Source organism: Molossus molossus, unplaced genomic scaffold (genome assembly GCF_014108415.1).
Source record: "Molossus molossus isolate mMolMol1 unplaced genomic scaffold, mMolMol1.p scaffold_m16_p_1, whole genome shotgun sequence".
NCBI classification, from domain to species: domain Eukaryota; kingdom Metazoa; phylum Chordata; class Mammalia; order Chiroptera; family Molossidae; genus Molossus; species Molossus molossus.
Window position 1 is genome coordinate 65499529 of NW_023425344.1, and position 26675 is coordinate 65526203.

The following is a 26675-nucleotide window of genomic DNA, read 5'->3' on the forward strand; positions in this document are numbered from 1 at the left end:
CAAAACCGCCGGCCAGGGCATAAATTACTCTTTAATATTTCATATTCCTGTTTACCTCAAAGTTTAAGTTAGAAAGCTTTAAAAACAAAGTACCATAAATTATAATTGAAGGATCAAATCATCCTGAAATCCTGTTAGATCAGGACAATGTCTTCTTTGTCATAAGAGAAACATTTTCTTCAATTTAATTTATTGAATTATTTTCTTAAAAACGAATAGTTCATTCTGTAGAGTCATACAATACATATTCAATTAGTACCTACAGTTGTTTTATCATTTTACTAATTACAATGATATGCTAAGTAAGTAGTACTAATTAAATAAAGATATTCAGTTAATTAGAATTTCTATTTATAATATACCTAATTTTTAAACATTGTGGATAAGTCAAATTTTACTGAATAATCTATTATTTGGAGAGAGTCATAATACTTAAGTGATGACATTAAAAAATTAAAATAAAATAATGTCTTGTTCTTCCTAGGCTTCAGCCGGTAGCTCAATAGTAATAAATAATAGCTAATATTTATTAAGTGCTTACCATGTACCACACACTTTACCAAGTGTTTTATATCCATTATGTCATTTTATTCCCTATAGCAACTTATTAAGGCAGGAATTGCAGGAAATAGCATTATCCTCATTTTACAGACAAGACAGTTGATGTCTAGAAAGGTTAAATTTATTCATTGTCACACAGATAGTAAATTATGTGGCCCGCAGTTGAATCCAGCTCTGTCTGTCTTCAGACCCCTCATTCTTAAAAGACTGATCAATGTTGCCTCCATCCATATTCAGTGCCTTAGAGCTCCCTGTCATACTTCTTCATAATCTTATTTTATTCTCATGTAAAAGTATTTTGTGCAAGTCTAACCAAAAAAGAATAATGAAGAAAGTGTTGTCCTGGTCAGTTTGGCTCAGTGGTTAGAGTGTCAGCCTGAGGACCAAGGGATCATGGGTTCGATTCCCAATCAAAGGCCCATACCTGGGTTGCAGGTTTGATCCCCAGCCCTGGGGTCATGCAGGAGGCAACTAATCGATGTGTCTCTCTCGCATCAATGTTTCTCTCTCTTTCTCCCTCTCTCCCTCCCACTCTATCTAAAAAGCAAGGAAAAATATCCTCTGGTGAAAGTTAAAAAAAAGAAGAAGAAATTGAAAGAAAACATTAAAGTGTTTTTATTTTATCTGAATGTTTTCTTATTCTGTTTTAGATAATGAATATTTCTTTGTTGATCCTGATTTAAAATTAACCAAAGTTGCCCCAGAGGGATGGAAAGAAGAACCAAAGAAAAAGAACAAAGCCACCGTTAATTTTACTTTGTTTTTCCGAATTAAATTTTTCATGGATGATGTTAATCTAATACAGTGAGTACACAACAGTTTCTATTTTGATCTTTTTGACTCTGGGCTTTTGACCCTTTAGTTTACTGATATGGAATTATTTGATCTAATCAATGGTAATGTCTCCTTTATCATAAAAGAAATAATTCCTTCAACATCATTTATTAAATTATGGTGGCTTAAAAACATAATAGTAAACTATCTTGGAAACTAAACGTATCTGTTAATTATAAAAATTACCTCTAGATTGAGGATAAAGCCTAGATGTCTTGTGTTTGTATTTATTTTCCAGACATACTCTGACCTGTCATCAGTATTATCTTCAGCTGCGAAAAGATATCTTGGAGGAGATGATGCACTGTGACGATGAGACCTCTTTACTGTTGGCATCCTTGGCTCTCCAGGCTGAGTATGGAGATTATCAACCAGAGGTGGGATTTATTTATTTCTCCAGTACCACTTTTGCATTGGAGTTCTTATCTTCAGCATAATTAAAGACTAAACCTGTTTGAGGTGTTTGCTGTTTTAGATCCAGAGATTTTCGAGGCTAGTTTGGTACTTCAAAATTACCAAGTTCCCCACGTACGCTGGTTGTACACAATCATGCAATGTGGGATTTATTCCTTCCTTCCTTTTTTTTTTTTTTTAAATTATTTATTTCAGAGTTTTGGGCTATCTAGCACTTACCTTTTCTTTTCCCGATTTCTAACTGGTAGATACTTGACACAGAGTTACCAGTCAAGTCGGGATCAAAGCGGTCTTTCACTTTCCACATGGACCCATGCAGTGCTGGGCCAAGGTCCTAGCAGAGCTCACTGTATGGACAATAGATGTTCAAAGACAAATGTAGAATCTAAGTGGCTCTACGAGGAAGCAAGGGCAGGAGACTGTGCCACTCGAGCAGCATCCTTTACAACACAACCCTTAACTGTAGTGACATTTGGTCCTGGATTGTCAGTCTCTCCTCAAGTTTGCCAGGCAGTTTGGTCATACTACCTCACTGAATGAGAGAGAGACTGGTGCAATTCCTCTGAAACTCACTTCTCAGAGAGGTAGAAGGAGAGGTACCTTGTCTCTCGGTTGAGGCAAGAAATTTTAGGATCGGAGGAAGAGGGCAAACAGAATTGCTTACAAAATAATTCTCCTTTCCAGGTTCATGGTGTGTCTTATTTTAGACTGGAGCATTATTTACCTCCCAGAGTGATGGAGAAACTTGATTTATCCTACATTAAAGAAGAGTTGCCCAAATTGCATAATACCTATGTTGGAGCTTCTGAAAAAGAGACAGAGTTAGAATTTCTAAAGGTAAGCATGCAAGATCACAAACAATAAGCTTCATATCTTTTTCAAAGTAAGCAGGATACCGATAAATGATAGACTGTGCATTATCTCATTTTATGTATTCCTGACTAAAACCATGATATTTTAATTCTAATTTTGTAAAAGAGAGAACCGAGGCTCAGAGAGGAAATGTAATGTTCCCAAAGTCAGTGTCTATTTTGTGGAGCAAAATTGTGATTTTAACCCATATCTGTCTGACTATGGATTTCATGCTTCAAGCTTTTTATGGTCCGTCTAAGAAATCTTTGTTTAACCCACAGTGACAAAGATTTACTAAGTTTTATAGTTTTAGCTCCTATATGTAGGTCTGTGGTTCATTTTGGCTTAATTTTTACATATTGGGTATAATAAGGGTCAAGATTCATTTTCTTGGCATGTGAATATTCAATCATTCCAGCAACATTTGTTGAAAAGACTATCCTTTCTATATTAAACTATATTGGTACGAGTTCTATATTTTTTTTGTCACCTTTTAGCAAGGTGTACTGTATTGTTCCAACAGGTCTGCCAAAGACTGACAGAATATGGAGTTCATTTTCACCGGGTACACCCTGAGAAAAAGTCACAAACTGGAATATTACTAGGAGTCTGTTCTAAAGGTGTCCTTGTGTTTGAGGTTCACAATGGAGTTCGAACGTTGGTCCTTCGCTTTCCATGGAGGGAAACCAAAAAGATTTCTTTCTCGGTATGTCCACTTTTTCCCCATTTGATTGTGTTTTTAAATAGGTGTTGTCAATTTGAAATGTAGCATGTTAATTGACTTTACTTACGTAAACTTTTAACCCTATCATTCAGTAGGGCTAATATGTTTTAATACTTTTTTTTCACTCTTCTTTCTTAGCTGTAGGAAGTATTATTGAGGTTTATTTGTGTTTGGTTTTCTCAGGACGTGATTTAAAACTATATATATTGTACATTCCTGTGGTTATACGCTCAATTAACTTTAGTTAAATTACAACCTAGTGGACTTCACAGTTAATTCAGAACTTATTCTGGGATACTAACTTCTCATATCCCTCTAATGTATTTAGGGTAGATAACTATCTTAACCACAGTGAACTTTGTCTTGCTCGGTAACAGGTTCCTTAAAGCAACTGTATTTGAATCTCAGGGGTACACACATCTACTTCACTTAATGAACTACTCCCAGAACTTTCTGCAGTTTTAAGTTTTAGTGTAGATTCTCTATAAACATAAAGTTAGAAAAGTGATTTTTAGAAAATCATGTTTATGAAAGATAGTGAGCTATAAAGGCATATTTTGATTCTGAACATTGAAATGCAGTTGGCAAAACCCAGAGGTGCATAAAAAATATATTCAGGTATTTGTTTTCCTAATAGTATTCAAGGACTGCTGACATCTTTAGTTTATGTCTGAGCTGAAATACGGTCTCACCCAAACAATGTCTATAAAAATGTCAGTATCAAGGCCCCAACTGACTCTAGATAATCTTCAACCTAGAGAGACTTTTGAAATCAGTTCTAGACTGAAACCCAGAGGTCCCACTAAGATTACCAGATAACGTGTTATCTCAGGAAAGCCCAGACCATCCTCATCTTCTCAAGATTGTCAAGACCAGAAACTTACTTGGATTTCATTTATTTTCTGCAGTGGAGATGCTAGCATAGCAAGTGTCTGGAGGGAACCTTAGATTAATTAAATACAAATATCATTTGAACCAGTTTTGAAAGGCAACAAATCACATAATCATTCCTCATTTCCCTCTCTGTCATTCCCAAGCCATTCCACCAGCCCTGCCATATGTGGACCTATGTTTAGTTCATTTCTAAAGATCTCCAGTAATAGAGACTAAACCAAATGCCATGCAAACTATTTCTGTTTATCTAGTTCAACCAAAGTGCTTGCTCTTACACAGAGCTCACTTGTTAACCCTCATATTTTCTTCCACTAGCCTCTGGGGAGATGGAAGCATCACCCCTCTTGTGTCCTTCTCATCTTTCACAACTGAATTCCCTTGGGCACCTTTCTTGTCCAGTCCATCAGTTAAAACTTAGAAAGAATCAATTACTCAAATAATTTGTTTCAAACCTGTACAGCTTTATAGCTGTGGAGGTCAAAATCCTTGGGAATTACTTGACAGTGGTTAAGTGGTATATAAGGAAAAACGTTTCCTAACTACTTGAGGAGCTACAGGATATAATGCTGAGAGTCAAGATACTAACTAGTTGGGTGGTACTGTATCTTTAACTCCTCTCTAATACTTGCTGATTTCCTTTTCTTTTTTTATTGAATTTATTGGGGTGACATTGGTTCACAAAACCATATAGGTTTCAAGTGTACAACTCAATAAAACATCATTTGCACACTGCATTGTGTGTCCATTGCTGCAAGCAAAGTGTCTTTCCATCCCCATTTTTCCCTATTTGCCCACCTCCACCTAGCCCCCTCCCCTTTCCCTCTGGCTATCACCACACTCTTGTCTATGTGTTTTATATATGTATGGTTTTGGACCAATCTCTTCACCTTCTTTCATCCAGTCCCCCAACCCCTCCCCCTCCTCTGGTAGCTGCCTGTTTGTTACATATATTCATGCCTCTGTTTCTATTTTGTTCATCAAGTTATTTTGTTCATTAGATACCATATATAAGTGAGAACATAAGGTATTTTTCTTTCTCTGACTGGCTTATTTCACTTAGCATAATAGTCTCCAGGTCCATCCATGCTGTTGCAAAAGGTACGGTAAGGTAGTATTCCATTGTGTAAATTAATGTACCACAGCTTTTTCATTCATTCATTCACTTGGGCTGTTTCCAGAACTTGGCTTTTATAAATAATGCTGCAGTGAACATAGGGGTGCATATATTCTTTCAAATTCGTGTTTCATTTTCTTAAGATATATTCCCAGAAGTGGGATCTCTGGGTAAAAGGGTAGTTGCATTTTTTATTTTTTGAGGAAATTCCATACTGTTTCCACAGTGGCTTCACCAGACTGCATTCCCACCAACAGTGCACGAAAGGTTCCCTTTTCTCCACATCCTTGCCAGCACTTGTTGTTTGTTGATTTATTGATGATAGTGATTCTGTCTTGTTTGAGGTGATAGCTCGTTGTGGTTTTAATTTGCATCTCTATGATGATAAGTGACATTGAGCATTTTTTCATGTGTCTCTTGGCCATCTATATGTCCTCTTTGGAGAAGTGTCTATTCAGGTTCTTTGCCAAGTTTTTTAATTGGATTGTTTGTATTCCTGGTGTTGAGTTGTATAGTTCTTTATATGTCTGGGAAATTAACCCCTTATCAGATGTATCACTGGCAAATTTGAAAGTTTTTTCACACAGTGGGTTCCCTTTTTGTTTTATTGATAGTTTCTTTTTGCTGTGCAAAAGCTTTTTAGTTTGATATAGTACCATTTGTTAATTTTTTTCTTTATTTCCCTTACCTGAGGAGATACAGAGTGTCAGCAAAAATATCGCTACGAGGGATGCCTGAGATTTTACTGCCTATGTTTTTCTTCTAGGGCTTTTATGGTTTTGTGACTTACATTTAAATCTTTTATTCAGCCCTGGCCAGTTTGGCTCAGCGGTTAGAGCGTCGGCCTGCGGTCCGGAGAGACCCGGGTTCGGTTCCCGCTAAGGGCACGTACTTCGGTTGCAGTTTGTCCCCGGCCCTGGTTGGTCGTGCGGGTGGCAGCCACTCGATGTGTCCCTTCACATCGATGTTTCTCTCTCTCTCTCCCTTCCTCTCTCTCCCTCCCACTCTATCTGTACAAAAAATGGAAAAATATCCTCGGGTGAGGATAAAAATAAATAAATAAATAAATCTTTTATTCATTTTGAGTTTATTCTTATATATGGTGTAAGTTGGTGATCTAGTTTCATTTTTTCTCATGTACCTATCCAATTTTACCAGCACCATTTATTCAAGAGGCTGTCTTTACCTCATTATATGCTCTTGCCTCCTTTGTCAAATATTAATTGACCATATTAGTGTGGGTTTATTTCTGGGATCTCGGTTCTGTTTCATTGGTCTATATGCCTATTCTAATGCCAGTGCCAGGCTGTTTTTATTACAATGGCATTGTAGCTTAGTTTAATATCAGGTATTGTGATACCTCCAACTTTCTTCTTCTTTCTCAAGATTACTGAGGGTATTTGGGGTCTATTTTAGTTCCATATAATTGTTCTAGATGTGTAAAATATGCTATTGGTATTTTAATAGGAGTTGCATTAAATCTGTAGATTGCTTTGGGTAGTGTGGACTTTTAATTATGTTAATCCTTCCACTCCATGAAGCCAATATAATATACTTCCACTTATTTGTATTTTCCTCAATTTCTTTCTTCAGTATCCTATAATTTTCTGAGTACAGGTCTTTTACCTCCTCTGTTAAATTTATTCCTAGGTACTTTTTTTTCCCTTGCATTAGTAAATAGGATTATTGTTGTTATTGTTTTTTATTGTTGACTATTACAGATGTACCACATTTTCCCCTTCTTTACCCAACTGCAACCAGCCCTGGATTGATTTCTTAATTTCTATTTCTGATACTTCATTATTGGTATATAAAAATGCCATCAGCCTGGTTGGTGTGGCTCAGTGGATTGAACGTCGTTCCATGGACTGAGATCCTGGTTTGATTCTCAGTCAAGATACATGTCTGGGTTGTGGGCTTGATCCCTTGTAGGGGGCGTGCAGGAGGCAGCTGATCTATGTTTCTCTCTCGCACTGATGTTTCTCTCTCTCTCTCCCTTCCTCTCTCTCTAAAAAAATCAATATAAAAAAATGCCAACAATTTCTGGATATTTATTTTGTATCCTGCTACTTTGCCAAATTCATTTATTTAATCTAGCAGTTTTGGGATGGAGTGTTTAGGGTTTTCTGTGTATAATACCATGTCATCTGCAGATAATGACAGTTTTACTTCCTCCTTTCCAGTTTGGATGACTTTTATGTTTTCTTCTTGTCTGACTGCTGTGTCTAAGACTTCTAGTATTTTCTTGAATAAGTGGTGAAAGCAGACATCCCTGTCTTGTTCCTGAATTGCTTGTAGTATTTGCCCTGTGAGTATAATGTTGGCTGTGTGTTTGTTATATGTGGCCTATATTATGTTGAGGTATGATCCCTCTATTCCCACTTGCTGAGAGTTTTTATCATAAATGGGTGTTGGATTATATCAAATGCTTTTTCTACATCTGTTGATATGATCACGTGATTTTATTTTTCATTTTGTTTATGTGATATATCACATTTATTGATTTGCAAATATTTTACCAACATTGCATCCTAGAATAAATGCCACTTGATCATGGTGTATGATCTTTTTAATGTATTATTCGATCCGGTCTGCTAATACTACATTACAGATTTTAGTATCTATATTCATCAGGGATATTGGCCTATAGTTTTCTTTCTCTTTAGTGTCTTTCTCTGGTTTTGAAATTGGGATAATACTGGCCTTGTAAAAAGAGCTTGGAAGTCTTCCCTCCTACTGAATTGTTTGGGAATCATTTGAGAAAGATGGGTGTTAGTACTTCTTCTTTTTTTTTTTTTTTTTTTTGGTACATGCCCCTAGTGGAAACTGAACCTGGGATGCTCCAACCGCTGAGCCAAACCAGCCAGGGCAGTTTTTCTTTTAATGTTTGTTAAAATACGTCTGTGAAGCCATTTGGTCCAAGACTTTTGTTTGCTGGGAGTTTTTGTTATTACTGCTTTACTTTCATTAGTTGTAATCAGTCTATTTAGGTTTTCTGATTCTTCCTGATTTACTTTTGGAAAATTGTATGTTTCTAGGATTGTCTAATTTGTTGGCATATAGCTGTTCATAGTATTTTCATACAATCCTTTATATTTCTGTGGTGTCAGTTGTTCCTTCTCCTCTTTCATGTCTGTCTTTATTTATTTAGGTCCTCTCTTTTTTTCCTGATGAGTCTGGATAAAGATTTCTCAGTCTAGTTTATCTTTTCAAAAAGCCAGTTCTTGGTTTCATTAATCTTTTGTTTTGTTTTTGTTTGTTTGCTTTGGTCTCTATATCATTTATTTACACTCTGATCTTTATGATTTGCTTCCTTTTACTTCCTTTGGGCTTTCTTTGTTGTTCTTTTTCTAGTTCTTTTAAATGTAGGTTTAGACTATTTATTTGAGATTTATTTTGCTTCTTGAGGTAGGCCTGCAATACTATGAACTTCCCTCTCTGGACTGCTGTTGCTTTGTCTCATAGATTTTGAGTTGTTACATGTTCATTTTAATTTGTTTCTAGGTCATTTTTTATTTCTTCCTTGATTGTTTTAACTCACTCATTGTTTAATAACATGCTGTTTAGCCTCCATGTGTGTTAATGTTTTTCAGTTTTTTTTATTATACTTGGTTTTCAGTTTGATATCTTTGTAGTCAGAACATGATTGATATGATTTTATTCTTCTTGTATTTGTTAAGAATTATTTTGTGTCCTAATATATGGTCTGTCTTTAGAATGTTCCATGCACACTTGAGAAGAATGTATATTCTTCTCCTTTGTGATGAAATGTTCTGTAAATATCAATTAAATCCTTCTAATCCAGTGTGTCATTTAAGGTCACTGTTGCCTTGTTGACTTTTTTGTCTGCAAGATCTATCCATTGATGACTGTGGCATGTTAAAATCCCCTACTATGACTATATTGCTGTTGATCTCTCCCTTAATATCCCCCTAGATTTTCTTTATATATTTAGGTGCTCCTATGTTGAGTGTATATATATTTACAAGAGTTATAACCTCTTGTTGGATTGATCTTTTTAGTATTATATAGTGACCTTTTTGTCTCTTTGGCCTTTGTTTTAAAGTCTGTTTTGTCAGATATAAGAATTGCTACCCCATGGGAAGAGATAAACCACAGAACTTATATGCATGTATGCATGACCAATGGACATGGACAACTAAGCCGGGGACAGGGTGGAGGGGGTGGGGTGGGGGGTGCCAATGGGGTAAAAAGGTAAAATATCTGTAACAAAAAAATAAATAAAAATTCATAAAAAAAAATAAAATAAAATAAAGTGATGTAGTTGAAACAAAAAAAAAAAAAAAGAATTGCTACCCCAGCTTTTTGTTTGTTTACATTTGCATGGGATAATTTATTTTTCATCTCTTTACTTTCAGTCTATATCTTTTGTTCTGAGGTGAATCTCTTGTGGAATATATATATATATATATATATATATATAATTATATATATATAATTTTTTTCTTTCTTTTTTTTTTTTTCCTCACCCGAGGATATTTTTCCATTTTATGTACAGATAGAGTGGGAGGGAGAGAGAGAGAGAGAAACATCGACGTGAAGGGACACATCGAGTGGCTGCCACCCGCACGACCAACCAGGGCCGGGGACAAACTGCAACCGAAGTACGTGCCCTTAGCGGGAACCGAACCCGGGTTTCTCCGGACCACAGGCCGACGCTCTAACCGCTGAGCCAAACTGGCCAGGGCTTTCTTTCTTTTTTCTTTCTTTTTTTTTTTATCCTCACGCGAGGACATTTTTCCATTTTTTGTTCAGGTAGAGTGGGAGGGAGAGAGAGAAACAGAGAGAGAGAGAAACATCGATGTTAAAGGAACACATCGAGTGGCTGCCACCCGCACAACCGACCAGGGCCGGGGACAAACTGCAACCGAGGTACGCGCCCTTAGCAGGAACCGAACCCGGGTCTCTCAGGACCGCAGGCCGGCGCTCCAACCGCTGAACCAAACCGGCCAGGGCTTTTCTTTCTTTTTTTAATCCTCGCCTGAGGATATGTTTTTATTGATTTGAGAGAGAGAGAAACATCATTGTGACAGAGAAACATCAATTGGTTACCTCCTGTAGGCATCCCCACCAGAGATCAAACCCGCAACCTAGGTATGTGCCCTGACCAAGTGTATGGGATGATGCTCCAACCAACCCAGTCACTGGCGAGGGCCTGGGTCATGATTTTTATGCATTCAATCACCCTGTGTCTTTTTGGAGCATTTAATTTATTTACATTTAAGGTTGTTATTGCTAGGTACTTATTATTGCCATTTTATTTTCTATACCTTTATTTATCTCTCTATTTCTTTTTTTATTTCTTTTTCCTTTTTTTTTTTTATGAATTTATTTATTTATTTATTTTTTTGTTACAGATATTTTACCTTTTTACCCCATTGGCACCCCCCACCCCACCCCACCCTCCACCCTGTCCCCGGCTTAGTTGTCCATGTCCATTGGTCATGCATACATGCATATAAGTTCTGTGGTTTATCTCTTCCCACCCCCCCACCCCCCATCCCCTCTTCCGAGGGATGTCAGTCTGTGCCCTACTTCCATGTGTCTGGGTCTACTGTATTCCTCAGACTGTTATGTTCATTATATTCCGTATATAAGTGAGATCATGTGGTATTTGTCTTTTTCTGCTTGGCTTCTTTCACTTAGGATAATACTTTCCAGGTCCCTCCATGTCGTCTCAAAGGATAAGAGATCTTTCTTTCTTACCGCTGCATAGTATTCCATTGTGTATATGTACCACAGCTTTTTGATCCATTCGTCTACTGGTGGACACTTGGGCTGTTTCCAGATCTTAGCTATTGTAAATAGTGCTGCTATGAACATGGGGGTACATATATTCTTCCTGATTGGTGTTTCAGGCTTCTTAGGGTATATTCCCAGCAGTGGGATCACTGGGTCAAATGGAAGTTCAATTTTTAATTTTTTGAGGTAGCACCATATTGTTTTCCATAGCGGCTGCACCAGTCTGCATTCCCACCAGCAGTGTATTAGAGTCCCCTTTTCTCCACACCCTCGCCAACACTTGTTGTTTGATGATTTGTTGATGGCGGTCATTCTGACAGGTGTGAGGTGATACCTCCTTGTTGTTTTAATTTGCATCTCTCTGATGATTAGTGATGTTGAGCATTTCTTCATATGTCTCTTGGCCATTTGTATGTCCTGTTTGGAGAGGTGTCTATTCAGCTCCACTGCCCATTTTTTAATTGGGTTCTTTGTCTTCCTTTTGTGGAGTTGTATGAGCACTCTGTATATATTGGAAATTAACCCCTTATCTGATACATCATTGGCAATGATGTTCTCCCATACAGTGGGTTGCCTTTCCATTTTGATGATTGTTTCTTTTGCTGTGCTTTTTAGTTTGATGTAGTCCCATGAGTTCATTTTCTCCTTTATTTCTGTTGCCTTAGGTGATATATCAGTGAAAATTCTGCTCCGTATGATGTCCGAAATTTTGTTGCCTACATTTTCTTCTAGAATTTTTATGGATTCACGGGTCACATTTAAGTCTTTTATCCATTTTGAGTTTATTTTTGTGTATGGTGTAAGTTGATGGTCGAGTTTCATTTTTTTGCATGTAGCTGTCCAATTTTCCCAACACCATTTATTAAAGAGGCTGTCTTTACTCCACTGTACGCTCTTGCCACCTTTGTCAAATATTAATTGAGCGTATTGCCTTGGGTCCATTTCTGGGTTTTCAGTTCTGTTCCACTGGTCTATATGCCTGTTCTTGTGCCAGTACCAGGCTGTTTTGGTTACAGTCGCTTTGTAGTATAACCTGATATCTGGTATTGTGATCCCTCCAACTTTGTTCTTCTTTTTCAAGATTGCTGTGGCTATTCGGGGTCTTTTTTGGTTCCATATGAACTTTTGAAGTATTTGTTCTAGTTCTATGAAATATGTCGTTGGTATTTTGATGGGGATTGCATTGAATCTATAGATTGCTTTGGGTAGTATGGACATTTTAATTATGTTAATTCTTCCAATCCATGAACAGGGTATGTGCTTCCACTTTTTTATATCTTCCTCTATTTCTTTTTTCAATGACCTGTAGTTTTCTGCAAATAGGTCCTTTACTTCTTTGGTTAAGTTTATTCCTAGGTATCGTAATTTTTTTTGCGCGATGGTAAATGGGATTGTTTTTTCAGTTTCTCTTTCTGTGAGTTCATCATTGATGTACAAGAATGCCGTCGATTTCTTGATGTTAATTTTGTATCCTGCTACTTTGCCAAATTCATTTATTAAGTCTAATAGATTTTTGATGGAGTCTTTAGGGTTTTCTATGTACAATATCATGTCATCTGCAAATAATGACAGTTTCACTTCCTCCTTTCCAATTTGGATCCCTTTTATTTTTTCTTCATGTCTGATTGCTGTGGCTAAGACTTCCAGTACAATGTTAAATAAGAGTGGCGAAAGTGGACATCCCTGTCTTGTTCCTGTTCTTAATGGAAATGTTTTTAGTTTCTGTCCATTGAGTATGATGTTGGCTGTAGGTCTTTCATATATGGCCTTTATTATGTCGAGATATGATCCCTCTATTCCTACATTGCTGAGCGTTTTTATCAGAAATGGATGCTGGATTTTGTCGAATGCTTTTTCAGCATCTATTGATATGATCATGTGGTTTTTATTCTTCATTTTGTTTATGTGGTGTATCACGTTTATTGATTTGCGAATATTGTACCAGCCTTGCATCCCTGGAATGAATCCCACTTGGTCATGGTGAATAATTTTTTTGATGTATTTCTGGATCCGATTTGCTAGTATTTTGTTCAGGATTTTGGCGTCTATGTTCATCAGGGATATTGGCCTGTAGTTTTCTTTCTTTGTAGTATCTTTTTCTGGTTTTGGAATTAGAGTTATGCTGGCCTCATAGAACGTGTTTGGAAGTCTTCCTTCTTCTTGAATTTTTTGAAATAGTTTGAGGAGAATGGGTGTTAGTTCTTTTTTGAATGTTCGGTAAAACTCCCCCGTGAAAGCATCTGGACCTGGGCTTTTGTTTGCTGGGAGAGTCTTGATTACCTCTTCAATTTCCTTAGTTGTTATTGGTCTGTTCAAGTTTTCTATCTCTTCCGGGAATAGTTTTGGGAGACTGTGTGTTTCTAGAAATTTGTCCATTTCGCTGAGATTGTCAAATTTGTTGCCATATAGTTGTTCATAGTAGTTGTTAACGATCTTTTGTATTTCCGTGGTGTTGGTTGTTACTTCTCCTCTTTCATTTCTGATTTTGTGTATTTGGGTTCTCTTTCTTTGTTTCTTGGTGAGTCTAGCTAAGGGTCCATCAATCTTGTTTATCTTTTCGAAAAACCAGCTCTTTGTTTCATTGATCCTTTGAATTGTTTTTTTGGTCTCTATGTCATATTTCTGCTCTGATCTTTACTATTTCCTTCCTTCTACTTGCTCTGGGGTTTTCTTTTTGTTTGCTTTCTAATTCTTTAAGTTGTGAGGTGAGACAGTCAATTAGAAATTTTTCTTGTTTTTTGAGGTAGGCCTGTAGTGCTATGAACTTCCCTCTCAGAACTGCTTTTGCTGCATCCCATAGATTTTGTGTTGTTGTGTGTTCATTTTCATTGGTTTCCAGGAAGTTTTTGATTTCTTCCTTGATCTCCTCGGTGACCCATTCATTGTTTAATAACATGCTATTTAGCTTCCATGTGTTGAAATGTCTTTGCATGTTCTTGTTGCAATTGATTTCCAGTTTCATGCCATTGTGATCTGAGAAGATGCTTGATATGATTTCAATCTTCTTGAACTTGTAGAGATTTAGTTTGTGTCCTATCATGTGGTCTATCTTTGAGAATGTCCCATGTGCACTTGAGAAGAATGTGTATTCTGTAGTTTTGGGGTGTAATTCTCTGTAGATATCTATTAAATCCATTTGGTCTAGTGCTTCATTTAGAGTCTCTGTTTCCTTGCTAATTTTTTGCCTAGAGGATCTATCCAGTGCTGTCAACGGGGTGTTGAAGTCCCCTGCTATGATTGTATTGTTGTCGATTTCTCCTTGGAAGTCCTCCAGAAGATTTTTAATATATTTTGGTGCTCCTATATTGGGTGCATATATGTTTATCAAGGTTATATCTTCCTGTTGGATAGATCCTTTCAATATTATGTAGTGGCCGTCTTTGTCTCTAGTTATGGTCTTCATTTTGAAATCTATTTTATCAGATATGAGAATTGCTACCCCAGCTTTTTTTTGCTTTCCATTTGCTTGGAAAATTTTTTTCCATCCCTTCACTTTCAACCTATGTGAGTCTTTTGTTGAGAGGTGGGTCTCTTGTAAACAACATATAGATGAGTCATGCTTTCTTATCCAATCAGCTACTCTGTGTCTCTTTATGGGAGCATTCAATCCATTTACGTTTAAGGTGATGATTGATATGTACTTATTTATTGCCATTTTTGTTTAGTGTGGTTCTATTTTTCTTCCCATTTCTACTGCTAATTACAGCAGTCCTTTTAACATTTCTTGCAGTGCTGGTTTGGTGCTAATGTATTCCCTTAGCTTTTTTTTTGTCTGGGAAGCTCTTTATTTGATCTTCTATTTTGAATGATAGCCTTGCTGGGTAGAGTAGTCTTGGATTCAGATTCTTGTTTTTCATGACTTTGATTACTTCATGCCATTCCCTTCTGGCCTGTAGTGTTTCTTGTGAGAAGTCAGCTGAGAGCCTTATGGGGTTCCCTTTGTAGGTAACCTGTTGCTTATCTCTTGCTGCTTTTAGGATTCCCTCTTTGTCTTTAATTTGTGGCATTTTAATTACTATGTGTCTTGGTGTGGGACTGTTTGGGTTCTTCTTACTTGGGACTCTCTGTGCTTCTTGAACTTGAATGCCTTCTTCCTTCACCAAATTAGGGAAGTTTTCTCTCACTATTTTTTTGAATATATTCTCTATCCCTTGCTCATTTTCTTCTTCTTCGGGGACTCCTATGATGCGAATATTATTACGTTTCCAGTTGTCCCATAGTTCTCTTAAGCTGTCTTCCTGTTTTTTAATAGTTTTTTCCTTTTGTTTTTCTGATTGGTTGATTTTTTCTACCCTGTCTTCTAATTCACTGATCCGGTCCTCAGCTTCCCCTACTCTGCTTTTTAAACCTTCCAATGTGTTTTTCATTTCGGATATGTCATTTTTTATCTCTTCTTGTTGGTTTTTAATTTCCATTTGGCTTATTTTCAGTGTCTCTATGTCCTTACTCATGCTGTTCAGCTTCCTCAAGATCATGGCTCTGAATTCTAGCTCTGTTAACATGCCTAATTGCTCCACATTGATCTCATCTTCGGTGGAGGTGGCTTGCTCTTTCATTTGGCTTCTGTTTCTGTGTTTCACCATTTTAGCTATCACTGTGGGCTTTGGAGCCTGTCAAGTTCTCCCTGTGGGTGTTGGTGTTCTGCTGTTTGTGGCTCCCTCTCCTGTGTTTAGATGAGCGAGGGAGGACCCGCGTTGAACACCACTGTCAAGTCTTACTTTCCTGGTTAAAGTTGCCAGCCCAGGAAACGTACTGTTATCCTTTAGCTTTTTGCCTGGAGGCTAGCAGTCTAGGTTAATTGATGAGTTTTGGGTTGTCAGTTGATTGAAAAACTCCCTCTGGTGCTCAGCCAAGGGGCTTCACGAGGGTGGGACAGATGCTGGTTGTTAGTGAGCCTCAATTAACACTTCAATGGCCCACAGGGTGGGGTTGGATCTCCGAGGGAGGGGCTGCTGCCTCTCCTCAGAGCCCTGGGAAGGAGCAATGTGGCCACCGTCCTGAGTGGCTGCACTCAGCCAAAGCTCCGAGAGCCCTCCAAACCCCGAGTGTCCCGACACAGTTCCAGTCCAGTCTGCCCTCCCTCTGCCAGAGCCCAAGGTGAGTGGCTGTGGCTGTTTCAGCCTCTGTCCCGGCTGCGCTGTGGAGCCGCCTGGGAGTGTAACCCGAGGGCGCCGCTCCCAGCTGAGGCCGCTGCCGAGCTGCCGACCGTGGGCTCCAGCCCCGTCTCGCGCCTTAGCAATCCTACCGGGATGGAGTCAGTGTCCATCGTTGTATGGTCCTCGCAAGCTGCTTTTCTGTTGGTTTTTCCCATCGATTTGTCTGTGTTATAGTTGTAATTCCAGTTTGGTTCTGGGAGACGGTCTGTGTAGCCCCGTTCACTCATCCGCCATTTTTCTTCTATTTCTTTTTCTTAAAGCTGGCCCTTTAACATTTCTTGCAGTACCGGTTTGGTGGTAGTGAATTCCTTTAGCTTTTTTTTCCATCTGGGAGGCTCTTTATTTTGCCTTCCATTTTAAATGATAGCCTTGCTGCATAGAGTAGTTTGTTGTAAGTCATTGCTTTTAATCACTTTTAATCACTATTAATATTTGATGCCAATCCCTTCCAGTCTGAAGTGTTTCTGTTAAGAAATCAGCTGACAGTCTTATGGAAGTACTTTGTAGATACTAATTGCTTTTCTCTTGCTGCTTTTAAGGTTCTCTCTTTGTCTTTAATCTTTGTCATTTGAATTATTATATGTCTTGGCATGGACCTCTTTGGGCTCATCTTGATTGAGGCTCTCTGCACTTCCTGGACTTGTGTGACTTTTTCCTTCACCAGATTAGGGAAATTTTCAGCCATTATTTCTTCAAACAGGTTCTCAATCCCTTGCTCACTCTCTTCTTCTTCTGGTACCCCTATGATGTGCATGTTGTTATGCTTGACATTGTTTTTATTTTAGAGAGAAATGGAAACATTGATGTGAGAGAGATACATTGATCGGCTGCCTCCTGCACACCCCCTACTAGGGATCAAACTCACAACCTGGGCATGTGCCCCGACTGGGAATCGAACCAGGAACTATCAGTCTATGGGACGATGTTCAATCCACTGAGCCATACCAGCTGGGCAGGCTTTCCTCATTTTTTAAATTCTTTTTTTCTTTTTGATGCTCTACTTGAACACTTACTGTTATCTTGTCCTCTAAATCACTGATTTGATTCTCTACTTCATCAAACCTGCTGTTGATTCCTTCTAGTGTATTCTTCACTTCAGATATTATGTTATCATTTCTGACTGGTTGTTTTTTTATGGTTTCTGTGGGTTTTTTTTTTTTTTAATGCTTACAATTTCTTTGTTTAAGTTCTCACAGAGATAATCTATTCTTCCCCTAAGATCCCTGAACATTCTTATAAACATTGATTTAACCTCTGCATCTGGTATTTTGGTTGCTTCCATTTCATTTAATTCTTTTTCTGTGGACTTCTCTTTTTCTTTCTTTTGGGGCACATTTTTTTGTCTCCCCATTTTGTCTCCATGTATTAGGTAGATCTGCTATGACTCTCAAACTTGCTATAATGGCTTTATGATGAAGATATCTTACTGGGCTTAGTGGCAACATCTCCCAGATCTCCTGAGTTCTGTGCTCCAGGAATGTTTCTTATGCATTATATGCACCTTCCTGTTGTAGTTGAGTTTTGAATGCTCTTGGCTCTTTTGTGGTTGGAGTGAACACTTCAGGCTGTCTGACTGTATGGATAATCCTCCATCACTGTGTATGAGTCGCTGTACAGGGGTTGCCCCCCAAGGCAGAGTTGTTCCCAGCAGGGTCTGGTACCTGCCAGAATTTCCCATTGGGTGTGCTGCTTGTGTGTCTAGTTGGATCAAGCTCTGGTGTGGTCTGAAGCCCACCAATGGTTGTGTTGGTTCTCGGACCACTTAGGCGGGGTCAGGTCAGTGTCATACATTGTGTGTAACCAGCCTTAAGCTACCTGTCTGGAGCTACTACACAGTTCACTGTTGGTGGCTGCATCTACTGGGCCTGTGTGTGTGGGCAAGGGGCCAATCTATGTAGAAGGGTCATCTTCTTCCAACTTAGAGCTGGGGGCAAATCTAAAATGACCAAGGCTCCCTGAGGTCCACCTTTATCTTTCAGCACTCTTTCTCCCCCTGAGGTTGCTCAGTCTTCCTCCAGAGTCTTCCAAAGAAAGGCCAGGTGGGCTACAACCCTTAGACTCTTCCACAGGCTGCAAGTTTGGTAGTGCAGGGCAATTGTGGTTGGGAGGATGGGGCTAGTGAGTCCTCTACTTGGACATCACCTAGTCAGGCACTCAATTATGGGAAAGTGGCCCCTTTTTCAGAGTCAAACCACTCAGTCTCTGTCAGAGGCTCCAATTCTAGTGCCCCCTAGAGGGGTTCATTGCAAGTTTAGGTTGGGTGCAGCCAGCCAGCCCCTCTGCAGGAGCAAGTTTAGCCTTGCAGTCACTGGACTCAGAGGGACAGATCAGAAGAGCCTCCCATTTTGGATGATGCCAGTCTAGCCCACAGAAGGGGACCAAGCACTTTGTCCTGGTCCTAGACAATAGCCCCCGAGACACTCACACTCTGAATATTCCAGCTGTGAGCAGCTCTCACTTCCCCCTGCAACACTGGGCTCAGTGGAGCACGGTATCTGGGACTTGGAAGAACAGATCCAAACAGTTGCCCTTTGGAGGTTATGCCTGCAAGTTTATAGGAGGGGGTTAGTCACTTCTTTCCCTTTCCAGGGTAGTGCAGCTCACAGGGGAGATAGAAGTGGCCCCCACGTTGCCACACAACCCTTTACCCACCCATCTGTTTCCCAGACAAAAGCTTCCACAGGAGACTCGCACCAGAAGTCCCGGCTCTGCATGGCACTCTGGTTTCTCTCTGTGGCTGAACTCAGCAGGATGGGGCAGCCAAGTGATTCAACGGGTTGTGGGGGTAGATGCTGGCTCTGCACTCGAGGTGAGGGAAACCTGTCCCCTTTCCAAAGCCACAGCTTAGTCACTATCTGAGTCTCTGCCAAGAGCCTCCCCAAAAAAAGAGCACTCCAATATTCCTGCTGGGCACAGTCAGCAGACCCCTCTGTATGACCCGAGGACCTGAGCATGGCAGAGTGGTGTCACCAGTAGTTGGAGGACCGGGCAGTGCACTCCCTAGGCTGGTGCTATAACAATAAGAGTGCTTGAACCTGGGAAGGGTGTGTCTAGGTCTCTAGCAGACTCCCTTCTTTCCCAGGTGGACTGAATCCCCCTGGTTTTCACCACCAGATGCTATGTGGGCTCCTCTTTCCATCTCTGTTGCTCCGAGTTGGGGAACCTTGGGTGGAGTTGTGACCCCATGTTCCTGTGGAGAGGGAGTTTTGCAGCTGAGAAATCCCCCTGTCTTCTCAGCCCCGCACCTGGGTATGGGAGCTAGCCCTTTCCACATCTCCACCCTTCTTACCAGTCTCTATGTGGCTTCTGTAAATCTTTGGTTATATTATTTCAGTTCAGCTAGCCTTCAGTTGTTTGTTGAGATTGATTGTTTTATATTTTAACTGTAAATTTGATTTGGGGCTGAGAGCAGGTGAGTGTAGCTTCCATCTACCCTGCAGTCATCTTGGAATGATGGTTTTCTTTTTTAACAAAGAGAACAGGGCCCCAGAGAGTTCATTGACAACAACATCTTATTTTGTTTTTATTGCATTGATTTCATATTTTTATAGCTGAATTCTATGTATAGCAAGTGGTACTGGCTTTTTATTTACAGTTGTGATATAAAGTTTCTTCAAGTGAATTTATGTAAGTAAAGTCAATATAAGAATTTATAAACAAGACCAGAAATTATGAAAATGTCACCTGCATGAATGAAGTTTAAGTAATACTCTGTTAATTGTATCTTTTGTGAGCCTACCAAATTTGACTTTTCTGTGCTTATTTCTGCATTTGAAGCAAAAACAAGGGACATGAAATAGGGAGAAGAATTTGCACCATGCAAGAAGCCAAGAGCTAGTGTAGAATCTAACTGGGCTTAAGCAGTTCTGCAGACATTAGTCTTAGATCCTGGCATTTGGAATGCTAGTCATTTAAGGCACACAGATCACCTTCAAACCTCACCATGTAGGTTGCAACATTTTGGGATGCCCTCTTACACAAAAGAGATTGGGTTTTCAAGAAACATCAGGGAGATAAGACTAATTTGTGGTTCTTATTCTTTCTCTGAATTTGGCCAGAATCACTGTCTCTAAATACTGATGTGTTCATTTTTCAGCCCAGCAGTTTTGTTATCCAGTGTCTCTCCATTCCAGAATTTTCTTGCAACATTCCCAAGCTTCCATTCCAGCCTTCATACCACTAACATTATTCTTGACCTAATCACAACTCCTGTTATTATATATTGATAAATTAATTTTTGTTGAACTTCATTTTTTTTTATCCAAGAGAATGGAACATATATTTCTTGTACGTTCTGTTTCAAATAGGTTTGGTGCTTGTAAACATTGCAGTAAATGAAAAATATCAACCATCTCATTAAGGGACCTGTTTTCCTTGCTGATGGCTGGTGTACAGTCTGATTTAGACTGTAATTTCTGAAAGTGGTCAATAATACTAATTTCATTTATTTTCTGAATTTGTAATAATACAGGTTTATATTTTTCTATACTTGTATTAAATGTAAGTCAAGGAATATTTATGCCTAATAATGTGAAATAAAAATATTTACATATTAATTATTGTTCATAGAATTTAGTCATGTAATAAAGTGACTGGAAAATGTCCTAATTATTAATGCCCCTGATTAATATCGTAGAAGAAGAAAATCACATTGCAGAATACATCCGATGGAATAAAGCATGCCTTCCAGACAGACAACAGTAAGGTGTGCCAGTACCTGCTGCATCTCTGCTCCTCCCAGCATAAGTTCCAGCTGCAGATGAGAGCAAGACAGAGCAACCAGGATGCCCAAGATATTGGTAAGGAGACGCTAACTACGGCAGACGACTCCAGGGTATATGCATGGTGTTTGCCATAAGCTTTAAAATAACTTCCATGTTTAGGATGAAAATTACAAGATATGTAGATGTCAAATGACTAGTTTACAAAGGTGTCAAAATGAAGCCGAGATTTCAACTTCACGTTCATTTTGAAAACAACACCCCAGATCAGTCAGGGAATACATGTTGAAATGTCTGTTTTGTGCTTATCATTAAGGTAGCTGATGTAAATGTCATAAAAGTTTGGCTTATATTTTCTACCCATAGTAAACCTAAGTACTATTTGGGAAGGGAAGACTAATACGCATGAAACAACTATTACACAATAGGGGCGTCAAGGTTTGAATACCGGATTAAATCATACAAACTGTGATCACCACCAGAGGAGAGGGAGATCAGAGACAAGGGGTCTTAAGTGGTGGCACTTTAACTGGAATTTTTAAGGACAAAAATAATTAAATAGATTGAAAATAAATGGACAGGCTTTCCAGATGAGGGAAAGAACATGGGAAACAGGGCAGGGGCTGGGGGGTGGCACATTTCTCACCTGTTAGTTTTACTTGGGTGTGTCCGTGTTCTGAGACTGAGGTGAATAACCACAGTACTCAGTATACATGGTCAGGAGAGTGGTTTCAGTTTCTTTTGAAAAGGAACTAGCAGGAGAAACTAATTCAGTTCCAAAAGAATATCTCAGTCAGAACCGAAATATTTAAAGGTTACTTTGCAAGATCATATATAGAAATTAAAGTTATACAAAATCTCATTCTGCATAGTATATTGTTGTAGACTTTAAGTTAAACACTCTGGAGACTTTAAAAATTTAAGCACTCATGACCTTGCACAACAGAGCCCTATGAATTCTTTATCCAAACTTTCTCACATCCTGAAGTCTTACAGAAATTATATTCCCTGTGGGATCAAAATGGGGTGATGCAACCTATGAATAGATGTTTCTCGGCTTTTCGAAATCAAGTGGTAGGGGCCGTTTGCTTATTAAAAATGAAGATTCCAGAAACCTACCTGAAACGTGGTGAATCTTAATCTTTGGACATTAGGTTCCTGGAATCTGTATTTTAACAGGCTTCCCTCAGTAATGATGTTTATGCATGCTAAAATATGATAACTACTGCTATCATCTCATTAGTTTTTTTCTTTCCCTGCTTTGCTCTGCTAAAAAATTTATGTGCTCTTATATATTTTCAAAGTAAAGTACAATATCAAACTTATTAGGACTATTCATATTTCTACTTGGATTTATATTCTGTTCGGTACAAACCAGAATTGAACAATTGAAGGTTTCATCGTTATAGATGTGATATAGTATGCTATAGTAAAAAAGAGTCAGAAGACAAACTGTGAAGCTAGCCTTTCATCCTCAACATGTCTTATACTGAAGAACAATATAGTATAGATCTTAACAATATAGATCATGAACTATGGAGCCAGATGCCAGAGTTCAAGCCTCAACTCTATTACCTATAAGTTCTGAATCTTGGCATACTACTGAAACTCTCTGGTTTAGTTCCCCGTCTATAAAATGATTATCATAATGACAATACCCATATCGCTAGGTTGTTCTGAGATGAACATACTGTAAAGTACTTTAAAATTGCCTGGCATAGTGTACATGTTGAATAAATATTTCATATTATTATGATCATCATCAACATTGTTTTACTGCTACTGCTACTACTACTACTAGGAGTAGGAGTAGTAGGAGTAGTATGACCTTAGGAAAATAAGTGATTTCTTGGAGTCTCAGTTTCTTCATCCATGAAGTGGGACTGCTCCCTGTATCTCACAGATTTGCCCTAGGAACACAACAGCTATGGATCCTTGAACTTATATGTGAAAGCATTTTAGGGTGGTATTATCTACATTTTCCCCCAGATTTTGTTAAACCATCAAAGGAATTATTTTCTGGTTAGAATTGGCTTAGAAGTAACTGCCTGCCCACATAACTATCTGTACTAGACAAGTGACAATAACTGATGTTTTCTATAGGATGTTGAAGGCTAACAAATGTATGTTACTTCTTTAAAGTTATAGAATTTTGGTGCCAGAAAGAACCTTAGAGGCCAATAAGTCCGAAATTTTACTGGTGAGGAGACAGGTTCAGAGAAGGTAGTGTCTCACCTAACCTGAGAGTTCGTGGTCAAGCAAGGCTGGAACCCTGATCTCTTCGATCCTAATCCAATAATCTTTCTATTTTGGTGAGCTTCCTAAGAACTAATTTGCCTGGAATTAAATTAAGGTTGATAATCATCTATTAAGCACTTACTACTTGTCCACACCATGCTAGCTGCTGTGGGAAACAAATAACTGAAGTCCCTCTCCTCCCGAGAGCATACAGTCGAGCTGACCATAAGGATTACAGAACAGGAACAGGGACCGAACAGGAGCACAAGGAACAGGCAGTGTGGAGTGCAGACTGAGTGTGAAACGAGCAAGCCTGTGAGTTCAAGGCTTGAACATTACATTAGGATGTAGACTCATTCTAATGTTTTATCCCATCCTGGCTACACTAAGAGTTTTTTCCAGGTGAAAATCAATAGGTAACTGGATGGTTTATGATCCCATCCCATAAATATGTGCAATATTTTAAGTCCTACCCAGGGATAGGATATTAGTGGATATGAATAGCAAATCCTTGATGTTTATAAAAGAGATATATCCTAAACTGAACTGGCTGCCCCTATTTCTGCCAAAGTTTGGTCTGCATTTGCCCTAAGGGTGAAGAATCTATTGAATGTAAAGGTATTTCCTGGTAATTGAATCTGTGTAAGACTCGGTTTTGTGTCTTTTATTAAAGAAAATAGAAATGCCTTGTGCTCTAATAAAAATTGTGTTTTAGGCTAAAAGTCATTCTGGGAATTTTTAAACCAAAGTCTTTTTCTTTCTTTATCTTGTTTTAACTTCTACTTCAGAAAAAGAACATTGAATTTTTCTGGTGATAATGAGACATGTTCATTTAAACTTCATCCTGATACATGAATATTAGAAACCTTCAATGTTTTCCTATCTGTTTATACCTGAGATGAAATATTTATTATTAATCTCCCTAGGAATTAGAAGATAATGAAACAATCTAAAGATCTGAGTCAGCAACAGTTGATGTTTTCTTTTTAAAAGGAAGTTTCACAGCTGTTGCATAGTAGTCAAGCTGTATTCCTTAGAGTGCAACACAGGGTTGGTCATTCACATAGGAGGTGGTAAATGGGGTGCTTGTGGTGTGGATTACTAATGTATGAACAACTAAATCATGGAAGGGTTTTGATGCAAAAATTCTGTGATGCAATGCTTTTGTTAATAGCCTCAAATGTTCAAATACTTCCATGACATTGGTTCTCCAAAATAGAATAGCCAAGCATTTGTTATAAGGTTCTCTAAGTTTAACCTCTAAAAGAAGATTTTGGATGTGTACTTAGCAGTGAAATGAATTTAAACATGAAGACAACCCCAGCTCCTTGATCACATTAATTAACAGAAACCAAGAGAGAGAAGACAAGTACTATTTGATTCTCCCATGGTTCCTGTGCCTCATTTAAATCATAAAACGTCAACAAAGGTTGGATGGTGGGATTGGCATAGTAATATAATAACAAAAGTAATTTACCATAAAGCCTTTTTTTTGCTAACAGTTTTATTGAGATATATAATTCACATTCCATACGATTTACCCGCTTAAAGTGTACAATTCAGTTTTTAGTATATTTAGAGTTGTGAAACCAACACCACAATCTGCCATAAGCTTTTAAAAATGTAATAATCAAGAACTTTTTCTCTGGACAAAACTCCTCTACACAGCTTCTTTTCCAGGCATGATCTCACCCTGTTGGCCTCTCCAGGTTCCCCTTTCTCTCTCCCCATCCTTGGTTTGCTGGTGTTTGAGCAGACACACTAGTAGGGTTGAAATTTTCTGTCAAATGTCATTCCCGTTTCTAAAGGAAACCCATAATTGGGAATTTGGGGTCAGCAAACCTGAAGCCAAACATTATTGGCTCCAAGGGAATCATTAGATGAAGTAGGAAATGCTGACCAAGCCCTGGATGGGAGAAAGCTGCAAGGATGGAGAGATGGTATGAAAGCCAAGACCTTCCACCTCCTCTTAAAACCCTGGATTGCCACACTTTGAAAGCTTTCTACTTATGCTGGCAATCAAGATAATTAGAAACTGCATGCTGTATTTTGTTTATTAAAATAACTCTTCTCCTAAAGGTACTGCAGTGTTTCCATCGTGTAAAGCAATCCTATTTCCTTGTAGAGAGAGCTTCGTTTAGGAGCCTGAATCTCCAAGCGGAGTCCGTTAGAGGATTTAATATGGGACGAGCAATCAGCACTGGCAGTCTGGCCAGCAGCACCCTGAACAAACTTGCCGTTCGACCTCTGTCAGTCCAAGCTGAGATTCTGAAGAGGCTATCCTGCTCAGAGCTGTCGCTTTACCAGCCCTTGCAAAAAAGTACAAAGGAGAAGAGTGGCAAAGCTTCATGGGAGGAAAAGCCTAGAGAGATGAGTAAATCATACCATGATCTCAGTCAGGCCTCTCTCTATCCTCATCGGAAAAATGTCATTGTTAACATGGAATCCCCATCACAATCCATTGCGGAGTTGGTAGGAAAATCATTTCACCAGATGGCGAGATCTGATACAGAATCTTTGGCAGGAGTCACAAAACTTAATAAGTAAGACCATAATTAACTAACCCAAACTACATATTTGTAAATTCTACATTTCATACATTTATTTTTGTTTTGACGTTTTATTATTTTCACCATTTTTAAATTTTTTTTTACATTGACACTACCCCCTCCTACCTTCCTTTTCCCTCTTTAGTTCAAGGTCTGTTGCAAGTTTAAATAGAAGTCCTGAAAGGAGGAAACAGGAATCAGACTCACCTTTTGAAGACCCTGGTCAAGCATATGTTATAGGTCAGCATGAACAAGCTTACCTTCTTTCTCCCCATCGCTGGTGCTCATAGCGAAGTAAATGAGATCATGTATTTCACCAAGAAATTATTTTTGGTTCTATGTCCTAACTGCCAAAACTATTTGTGAATACAAAATTTTAGGCTACTTACAATGCACCAAGTCAAATAAAAAAATGATTTAACAAGTGATTGCTCCGTGACACAGACCATCAGTTAGCTTTCTTGTGGTGGCAATTAAAAGCTGTCTTAGCAGGAGAACCCAGACAAGGAACCCATAGCTTTGGATGTCCTTCCAAGATAAATAGCTCAGGTTTCCATCTTCAAAGGGACATGCGCAGAACTGAGCTTTCAGAAGAGTAGATATTTAAGCACAAAGGTCCAAAAGATTGCTCAAAATAGGAAATGGCTGGGGAGACAAAAGGGAAACGAGAGTAACCCTCTTCTGCTGCTGCTCACCAAGTAATACTAATGATCGAGAGGTCAGAGTTTGATCATTTAACTCTGATTCCATAAAGTTAGAAAGCGGTATTTTCTCATCCTGTAATTGGATTGGGAATATGTGAAGTGAAGTCAGAAAAGAACTCTACATTATAGTTGATAAATATTTATGGAAAGC

The 26675-nt window shown here is 38.6% G+C and overlaps 1 protein-coding gene across 6 annotated transcripts in view; it reads left to right on the forward strand.

Annotated features, from left to right (window-relative positions):
* Nucleotides 1–26675, forward strand: part of PTPN13 (protein tyrosine phosphatase non-receptor type 13) — a 195390-nt gene that overhangs the window by 108069 nt on the left and 60646 nt on the right. For 4 of the 6 annotated variants that reach the window (XM_036259635.1, XM_036259641.1, XM_036259648.1 and 1 more), the window contains 7 exons: nt 1212–1365; nt 1634–1772; nt 2494–2646; nt 3185–3367; nt 20949–21111; nt 25397–25814; nt 25966–26060. In XM_036259635.1, the coding sequence (XP_036115528.1) occupies nt 1212–1365; nt 1634–1772; nt 2494–2646; nt 3185–3367; nt 20949–21111; nt 25397–25814; nt 25966–26060 (1305 nt within the window). The remainder of the gene's footprint in view (nt 1–1211; nt 1366–1633; nt 1773–2493; nt 2647–3184; nt 3368–20948; nt 21112–25396; nt 25815–25965; nt 26061–26675) is intronic. The other 2 variants (XM_036259668.1, XM_036259661.1) reach the window with 1 other exon arrangement.